The sequence below is a fragment of the Bison bison genome, unplaced genomic scaffold, assembly GCF_000754665.1.
Source record: "Bison bison bison isolate TAMUID 2011002044 unplaced genomic scaffold, Bison_UMD1.0 scf7180017861528, whole genome shotgun sequence".
NCBI lineage: Eukaryota > Metazoa > Chordata > Mammalia > Artiodactyla > Bovidae > Bison > Bison bison.
In genome coordinates, this window is record NW_011492100.1 from 132,985 (window position 1) to 142,777 (window position 9,793).

A 9,793-nucleotide genomic window follows, 5' to 3' on the forward strand; every position below is an offset into this window, starting at 1 on the left:
CTATGACATAGGCAGAGGAGAAAAGGACATGAAAAAAAAAGGATGAAGAAAAAGTACTAGAAGAAAGAAGTTGGGAAAAGCAAATAGTAGTAATTACTACTGATATTGCAATATCAACTGTTGACAATGTTTCAGATACTTTCTGCTATTGCTGCTGCTAAGTCACTTCAGTCGTGTCTGACTCTGTGTGACCCCATAGACATCAGCCCACCAGGCTCTCCTGCCCCTGGGATTCTCCAGGCAAGAACACTGGAGTGGGTTGCCATTTCCTTCTCCAATGCATGAAAGTGAAAAAGTGAAAGTGAAGTCGCTCACTTGTGCCCGTCTTAGTGACCCCATGGACTGCAGCCTACCAGGCTCCTCCATACATGGGATTTGCCAGGCAAGAGTACTGGAGTGGGGTGCCATTGCCTTCTCCCTCAGATACCTTCTATCCAGCCTCAAATCAGACCTGCAAGGTTGGTATTGCTATCTTCATTTTTTAAATGAGGAAATGGAGGTTTAAATGATCCACCTGAGACTGTACATCAGGTAAGGGTCAGAGACCAGATTGCATTGCAGGTGAATTAAGCCCACCCTCTTGCAACTAAAGCATATGACCTCCATAAAAAAGAGTAAGAAGAAAAGAACACAAAGGGAAGACAGGTAGGGCCTTACCAACAATTTCTTCAAGTGCTACTCAAAAATAATAGCATCATTAGTTACCAACAATTGTCTAGAAATATACCATTAAGCTTTTGGCATGACAAACTTTAAGATTTCCTCTTATCCATTTATATGCAAAGTCCTTTAGCTAGTCCTTTAGCACACATTCACACTTGCAAATCCTCTCAAAAAACATGTATTGCAATTTACCTCCGTCTCATCTTTACACTCGTGTCTGGGTTACACTGTCCCTTTTTAGCTTTGACCCATGCTAACTTTTCAAGATTTTCTTTATTTCTTCCTCTTTCTTTCCTCTTAATCATGTTTCTCCTCTTCCTTACATCACTTTTCTATCAGCTTCTCCTCTTCTCTTTTTATTTCTTGTCTGCCTCATTACCTACACCTTTCTCTTACTTTGAGTGTTGTTGCATCCAGCAGGTTCTCAGTAGGTATCTGTTTTGAGCTCCATACTTTTCTCATGCCTGCCCCACCACCACCCTTTGTCTTTGCCTTCCTCGTCTTTCCTCCTTCTCTACAGATAGTTTCCACCCTGCTCCCTCTCAATCGCCCACACCCCTTCCATTAAATCACCCTACTTCCTCACAAACTCCAGGGGTCATCTTATCCACCTCTCACCCCTTTTCCCGCCTTTTCCCCCCTAGGTTCTAAAGCGCGAGGACCTCATTGTCCTCCTCCTCCATCTTCCAACCAGCCCACAAGACAGCCTTGTTACCATGACGACAGGGCTACTCAAAGCTGAAGTCAAAGACCTGGTTGCCATGGCCACCGCTTCTCCGCCTCCGGCCCCGCCCGCGCGCCGCGCAGCGTCGGCGCCTGCGCAGTACGCAGCGCATAGGTCCCCGGCGCCCGGGCGGACGGGGCGGGGCTTCAAGCGAGAGGGAGGGAAGGAGGCGAAAGGGTAAGACAGGGAGTGGAGTTGGCGCCTACGGTGGCCGAAGAGGGACGCGCAGGGCCGGAGGCTGCAGGATGGTAGGCTGTGTGAAGAGGGAGGGGAGGGGGGACCGAGGGGCGTGGGCTGCACCTGCAGGGGTCCTTGGGGGCTGCCCTCTGTGAGAGCCGCTCTATTCCTTCCTCCAGTTCTCAGAGGCCGTCACTTACTGGGCGTGTGGGCGAGCCGGCCTCGGAAGGAAGAGCAGCTGGAAATGGCTTTCGGGAGAAGCGGCGGGGAGTGGGCGCATTTGTAGGGCCAGAGGGAGGTGACTAGGGGGCGGTGGGACCGTCCGGAGCCAGGGGGAGCGCGCGGGTCGCGATCTCAGGGGTCCGAATCACTGCCGCAGAGAACTCGCGCGAGGAACGGGGGCTCTGGGGCCTGCTGGAGGACGGAGGCGGCGGGGGTCTCCGAGACCAGTCTCCGAGACCCTCCGTCCACGTGCAGCCCAGAGTGGAGCGGCGGCCGGCGGGGAGGGCGGTGCGTGGGAGGGGATCGTTCAGGGTGCGAGGAGTGGACGTCCTGCCTCGGTTTGTCGTCCTGCCCACCTGGAGGCGGGGATGAGGTGGGGGAAGCCAGGTGGGCTCGAGTTTTGCTCTCTGGGACCCAGGCTTTGGCTTCCCGGCTCAGGTGCTCTTGGCTCTCCGCCCCCCTGCCCCATCCTCTTTCCGGAACGCAGGCCTTCCTTCTTCCTGCTCCCTGGCCCACCCTCCCATCCTAGCCTCCCTTGCACCACTCTTTTGCCCTCCGGCCACGCTAGCAGCGCTTCCCCTTCCCCGCTAGCAAAAAATACAGTTCTTTTGAATTCTGATCTGTAGCCGTCTAGACTAGTAGTGTTCCTCACACCCAGGACTCCAGCCCCGGTGGCATACACGGAGAGAAGAGCTACAGGGGAAGGGAGATCACTCCAGGATGTGGCCTGAAGCCCCCGCCCCCTGGAAATGGGAAACTGGGCGTGCACGGGGTAGTGAGAGCTCTGCACTTCTCCCCGCTCCAACTCCTTGTGCTTGTTCCAGGAACATTGCCTAGGCGAGCCACCCAGAATGGCTGTGTCCAAACTGAAGAACTGAAACGGAAATTGATCACCTGATATCTGGGGAGGTGTGGGCATGTTAGGGAGGCACCCTAAAAGGAAGAAAAAAGGAATACCTCTGGCTGTATGCCTGGATGGCTGAGTAGAGTGGAGGGTGGTGGAATCTAGGGGGTCCTGGTATCATGTTATGGACTTCCCTGGTAGCTCAGACGGCAAAGCATCTGTCTACAATGCGGGAAACTTGGGTTCGATCCCTGGGTCGGGAAGATTCCCTGGAGAAGGAAATGGCAACCCACTCCAGTACTCTTGCCTAGAAAATCCTATGGACTGAGGAGCCTGGTGTCCATGGGGTCGCAAAGAATCGGACACGACTGAACGACTTCACTTGGTATCATGTGCTAACATAAAGGATACCCCTGGGCATAGGAATGGAGGGCAGTGTGTTGGGGACATTGGCTAGGGTGTATGGCTAGGATGGGGCAGAGGGCTGAAGTAGCTTCTTGGAAAGAAAATACCTGATTTTAGGATGGTGGTGGGTAGAAAGAGCAGGAAAGAAAGCAAACATCTCTTTGCCATCAACTAAGGGGCTGCTCATCACTGTGCTAGCATTTTACCCACCTTTGGAAACCAGGTTTAGGAAACAGTAAGTCAGGGAATAATAATAATGTGTTCCAAGGTGTTATAGCGCTTACTTCATGCCAGGCGCTATTTCCTATGTCAGTTCCACCTAACAGCTCTGTAAGGTAGGTACTTTTATTATTTCCATCTGACACACGGGGGAACTGAAGCCCAGAGAAATGAAGTAATGCCCAGGGCAAATTTCTCAACTAGTAGAGCCAGGATTCGAATCCACACGACAGACTCAGAAGCGCTGATGCTCCCTCCAAGGAAGGCACTTGCTGATGGAAATACCCAGTTGACCAGAAGGGCTGATGTTTTGAAGAAAGTAGGATCTGTGAGGGAGAAGGCAATGCATCCCACTCCAGTACTCTTGCCTGGAAAATCCCATGGACGGAGAACCTGGTAGGCTGCAGTCCATGGGGTCGCTAAGAGCCGACATGACTGAGTGACTTCACTTTCACTTTTCACTTTCATGCATTGGAGAAGGAACCGACTCCAGTGTTCTTGCCTGGAGAATCCCAGGGACGGGGGAGCCTGGTGGGCTGCTGTCTATGGGGTCACACAGAGTCGGACACGACTGAAGTGACTTAGCAGTAGCAGCAGCAGGGTCTGTGAGGAGAAAAGAGTTGAATGGGAGGAGTTTGGGACTGTGTGGTTTTGGAGGAAACAAGCTCAGAGGATCAAAGCTCTAAACCTTGGCTCTGACTCCTCCTTCCTCTCCCTATCCCCCACCCCCAGATGCGATTCATGCTGCTGTTCAGCCGGCAGGGGAAGCTGCGGCTGCAAAAATGGTACCTGGCCACCTCAGACAAGGAGCGGAAGAAGATGGTTCGGGAGCTTATGCAGGTGGTTCTGGCTCGCAAGCCCAAGATGTGCAGCTTCCTGGAGTGGAGGGACCTCAAAGTTGTCTATAAGAGGTGACTCCTCACCTACTTTCAGACCTGCCTGGATCCTGCCTGACTGGGGTCTGGGATGGGTTCACCTGGCTGGGAAATAGGCAGTCCCTTAGTCTGGCAGAGGTTCCCTGGTGGCTCAGACAGTAAAGAATCTGCCTGCAGTGCAGGAGACCTGGGTTCTATCCCTAGGTTGGGAAGATCCCTGGGAGAAGGGAATACTTATCCGCTCCAGTATTCTTGCCTGGAGAATCCCATGGAAAGAGGAGCCTGGCAAGCTACAGTCCAGAGAGTCACTAACACTATCCAAGTAGGTCTGGGAGAGCCGAGAGCTAAGGACTTCTGGAAGGCAGTGATGAACTCCAGCCAGCCTTTACTTTCCAAATTCACCTTGAAGAGAGTCTTGTTCCCTCTTGGTTTTGCTCAAGCCTGGTGCCTACTTCACACACCTACCTCTGCCCCAAAGGCCCGATCTTACTGATTGCACACATCTCTTGCAGCCTCACTGAACACTCGTAGACCCTGGGCCACTTTCCCAATACACACACCCACAGACACACAAACCCTTTGTGGTTCCTTCTCTGAGCAGGTGAATTTGTTGGCTCAGGTTTTTGCTGAGTCAAACTGAATGGGTCAGAGGGAAAGAGCTTGTGTCTTTGCCTGTGTTTATGAGAGGCACTAAGAGACAGTGAGTTTCTATTTGCTTACCCGGGAGCCACCCCACCTGTGTCCAATAAGGACACAGATCAGGAATGGGGGAAATGGGAGGTTCGGGCACAGAATGCCTGGGTCCCAAAGCAGCCCCAGCAGCACTCCCAGCCATCCATCTCTCTTGTGTTCCCGTCCTCAGATACGCCAGCCTCTACTTCTGCTGTGCCATCGAGGGCCAAGACAATGAGCTCATCACGCTGGAGCTGATCCACCGATACGTGGAGCTCCTGGACAAATACTTTGGCAGCGTAAGTCTCTCCACCCACCCCAGTTTCCGCGCCCGGCAATCCCCTTTTTCTTCCAGACTCTGGGACCCTTCCAGTCTCTGTCCTGATTCAGGAAAGGGGAAGTTGGAACAGTGAGAACAGTAATTAATCTCCCTCTTTAAGCCTTAAGCCTATTAGCCATGCGTCTTAATCAGCCCTCCGCGGGAGAAGGGTAGGAACCAGAATCTGCCGCTTAATCATTCCATCTAGAGCTCAGCTCAAACTTCCCACACAAGGACAGAGGCCATGTTCAGATAGTATCAGTGGTTCCTGACCTTGACTTTGCTTTGGAGACTTCTGGAGAGTTTTTTTTTAAACAATAGCGATGCCTGGGAATCACCCCCAGAGATTCTGAATGAACTGATCTGGGCTACAGCCTGGGCACCGGCAGTGAGCTCATATCTTAGATGGGGAATAGTAATAACTCCGTAATTTGTGTTTCACTTAACAGTTTACAAAGAGCTTTCAGGTTCTCCTGTTTGTTCCTCATTCCATGAGTAGGTGTTGGTGTCTCCATTTTTGGAAGAGAAAATGGACTCAAGAGAAGTTAAATGGCATGTACAGTTAGCTGGTTTCCTTCTAGGCTTTCCTGGCTCGGTGATAAGGAATCCACCTGCCAATGCAAGAGGCGTGGGTTCAATCCCTGGGTTGGAAAGATTCCCCGGAGAAGGAAATGGCAACCCACTCCAGTATTCTTGCTCGGGAAATCACATGGACAGAAGAGCCTGGTGGGCTACAGGATATGGGGTCACAGAAGAGTCAGACACGAGTTAGCGACTAAAACAAGAGTTAGCTGGTTAGTGTCAGAGTGTGGCCTAGAATTGAAGTCATTTACTCTGTGATCCAGAGTCTCCTTCCCTGCCCTGTCACAGCGCCTGGGGGTGCGGGGAGTGGGGTGGGGATGGGCAGAGAAGCTGACCCAGCCTCTGGTAGGATTTGTGTCATAGATTTAGGGGAGAAGGCAACAGGAGTCAGGGTCAAGGGCAACTAATATCTCATGATCAACTTGAGCAACTAATATCTCATGATCAGAGGAAGAGGCAAGAGAAGGAGAAGGAAAAGCCGAACCCAGGACGAAAGCCTAGGGGTCGGGAGGACATAGAGCTGGGGCAAGAACCCAAGGTGGAGAGTGGTCATGAAGGCCACGGAGCCAAGGTGGGGAAAGAGCTGGGGAGGCTGGGGCGCAGGTGAAGGGGAGAATGCACCTTGACCCTCACGTCTGCCTCCTCTCCCACCCCCCAGGTTTGCGAGCTGGACATCATCTTCAATTTTGAGAAGGCCTACTTCATCTTGGATGAGTTTCTGATGGGGGGAGATGTCCAGGACACCTCCAAGAAGAGTGTGCTGAAGGCCATCGAGCAGGCGGACCTACTGCAGGAGGTACGGGTCCGGGACAGTGAGGAGGAGGAAGAGGACCGTGGCCGAGGGCACCCTCCCTACCCTGGAGCCCTCACCTGTGGACCCCAGCTGCCCTCTTCCCGCCGATACCGAAACGGCCCCCCTCCCTGTGGTGTCTGGCCCCCACGCTGCCAGGTTGGCCAGCTGGCCCTCAAGCCCTGACTGCTCAGGGTAGGAGGCAGTGGGGATGGCAGACAGCCCGCCTGGACCAAGTCTTCCCCCTCCTTCTCCTGAGACCCAGAGTGTCTCATCCCTGCCAGATTGCCTTTGTCCCACGCTTCTCTTGGCGTTTAGTGTTGCCCGGAGAATTGGAGAAGGGGCACTCAATAGGTCATTCTTTTTCTTCCCTGGTGTCTTCCCTTTTTTTAAAACACACACACATACTCAAAGCCTCTGCTGCTGAGAAGCAGAATTTTGCCCTGGGGATTTGGGGGTTGGCGTCGAGGGCACCTGGTTGTTGATTCTCTCTTCTGTCCAACACCCCCGCCCTCACCCCGTTACTGCCTGCCCCCTCTCTGCTGTGCCACTGCTGAGCCTTGGTGCAAGGAGATGAGTCACCGGAACCTGCAGTGATGAGCAAGCGGCCTGAGCTGGCTCTGAGGAGGGGGAGAGGGGAGGGGGGCTCATCCGTGCAGCAGGAGCAAGGGTAAAATCCAACTTGCTACCTCACTGGTCTAGCTCCCCCATCTCACACACACACACACACACGCACACACACACACGTGCCCTGGCACTCGCACACCCACCCTGTTACTAGTGCTCTGCTCAGACCCTTATGACTCATCTCTCTGCAGTCTGGTCCACTTTCCTCAGGGACCCTTTGCCAACTTCTTAATGCCTCCCCCGACTCTGGAGAAAAAAAAAAAAGGTCCCACCCAACCATCTGCCACCTCCAGCCCTGGGAAAGCAGGTTTCACAGCTCCAAAGCCCCCATTTTACACCCTTCCCTTCAGCTAGTAAGGTCGAGCCCCCTGCTCACCAAGCTCCTGGCTTTGGGTTCTCTGGGTGGTGGTGGACTCGATCTGGTTGCCTCAGTTGGCTCTACAGGGTGGTCTCAGGAGGCTGGGGAGCTCCCCTAAAGGGTCCCCAGCCATTCCAGCCTTGGGCTTACTTGGGCTTCTCTCTCCCCTCTCCCCCGTGTCTCTGTGTCCGCCCCCCCCCCCAACCCTGGTCTGCCCCTGTGATTGCTGCCCTCCCCGCCCCCCTTACCCTTACCCCGTCTCTCCTGGTGTCTCCCCATCACCCTCTGTCTGTCTCTGCCTTAGGAGGATGAGTCGCCACGCAGTGTGCTGGAGGAGATGGGTCTGGCATAGCCCTCGCCCTGGGGCCGAGTGGAGATGTGGGGATCTGGTGGAGAGGTGGGGCATCGGTGGCCCTTTTCCTCTTGGTGGGACCCAGCTGCGCCTGCTCTGCTGCCTCACCTTTTTCTGCAGTGAGCTGTGGGCTCAGGACCCTCAAGCATTCCCTCCTTCCACCCCCTACCTCCTGTTTCCCCTTTCTCACTGAAGGTTTTAAGGAGCTAGGAGGCAGGAAAATGTGACCAAGTCGGGGGTGCTATTTGGCTTTCATTCCCTGCCTTTGAAGAACCAGTGTCACCCCAAACTTCCCCCACCCACCCTTATAACTGTAAATATATAAATATGTCAGGTTAAAGGGAAAAGGTTTTCAGGGCTCTTCTCTTCTCCCTGCCCCATAACCTACCTCCAGCCCTCCCCGCAGCCAGCTGGGGGCGGCCTCTCTGCCTGGGAGGGGGACTTCTGTGTCTCCAGAGGGAAGTCCTTTTCCCTCATCTGCCCCTCCCCTTCCTTCTTGGCTGCAGTGGGGCCTCTGTCCAGTGCCAGGGGAGGAACAGCATAGTTAATTTTTTTCTAACCTTGCTACTTTGAGGGAAGGGAGGGCTGGGGGGAGGGCAGGCTTTACAGAAGACTGGGCCCTGTCCCTCCTTCACTCTTCTTAAATTCTGGGTGAGGCAGGAGCTAAGGGGGTGGGGTGGGGGAAGTGTCTGATTCTTTTTCCTTCTCTCTGAAATAAAAGGAAAAGCATTTCTGGACTTTGGCTTGCTTAGGCTCTGTGAAGGAAGGCAGGGCTGCTGGAATCAGTGAGGACAGAAACAGAACCCTGCCCATTCCATTCCACTCTTCCCTGGAACTAGGATTGCCAGATTTAGGGCAAAAAAAAAAAAAAAAAGAGACACCCAGTTCAATTTCTTATAATAATGAATAATGATTTTTTAGGATAAGTATGTCCTATGCAGGGCTTCCCTGTTGGCTCAGTGGTGAAGAATCCGCCTGCCAGTGCAGGCGACTCAGGTTCAATCCCTGAGTCACGAAGATCCCCTGGAGAAGGGAATGGCTACCCACTCCAGTATTCTTGCCTGGGAAATCCCATGGACAGAGGATCCTGGCAGGCTACAGTCCACAGGTTTGCAAAAGAATTGGACACGACTGAGCATGCATGTATATGCTTAGAAAAGGTTTGACAAGCAGCTAAAACCAGGATGTTTCTTTAGCTGCCAACACCTCCCCATAGGAGGTGTTGATCATATGAAGAAGGTAGGACCAGGGAATTTAGGGAGCAGTTAAGGAAGGTAGGTGGGTAAGGTGGAGCAGGGGTGGTGGGGAGCCACCCATACTGCCTAAGTGGCCCTGAGATGGTTCAAAGAGCTTAACTAGGTGGCTCAGAGCTGCAGTTCCTTATTCACTCTGCATCTCTCTGCCCAGGGCCTGGGGTCTTCTGACTAATGGTCAAGCTGGTAGTGGAACTTAGCGCTTTCTAAAGGATGTGAACCCATTCTACCGCCGCCCCTCAAGTATGGTTGAAAGAGGTTCTATCACTCAACCCTCGCTTTTGAGCAGGAGGTGGCTGGCGCTTCCCTCACCGCCCCTTGGGAAGGACCACACAGGCCCAAGGGGACGGGTGAATAACCGAGAACAAAGTCCTAATAAAATAGTCACTTTTATTTCTTAGCAAAACTATTTCCTCCGTGAGGGGTATTTACAACAGAGTAGGGAAAGAAGGGGTAAATTCACAGCGATCCAGAGAGGGCAGAGTGGCTCTTGGGAGGCCCAAAGGGCGGGAGACAAGACATTTCACATAGTTAACTGGAAATGCTTTTTCCGGTTTCAGATCGGGACATCCCGAGAGAGGGACTAGGTGGGGACTGGGTCCCGCATGGGGAGTCGGGGGGGTGGGGGGCAGGGACTCGCACAAACTACCCGTCCGCCCATGCTGGCCCCGAGATCCCCGCGAGTGAGTTTGAGGATCTCGGGCTTCCCAC

General features: G+C 53.4%; 1 protein-coding gene across 1 annotated transcript; it reads left to right on the forward strand.

The window, feature by feature from the left end:
- Window positions 1-1,533: 1,533 nt before the first annotated feature.
- AP1S1 (adaptor-related protein complex 1, sigma 1 subunit) lies at window positions 1,534-8,566 on the forward strand. Its single transcript, XM_010832593.1, has 5 exons — window positions 1,534-1,635; window positions 3,987-4,165; window positions 4,992-5,100; window positions 6,361-6,498; window positions 7,782-8,566. Exons 1-5 carry the CDS (start codon window positions 1,633-1,635, stop codon window positions 7,827-7,829), a joined length of 477 nt encoding a protein of 158 aa, XP_010830895.1. The 5' UTR covers window positions 1,534-1,632; the 3' UTR covers window positions 7,830-8,566.
- The last annotated feature ends 1,227 nt before the right edge of the window (window positions 8,567-9,793 follow it).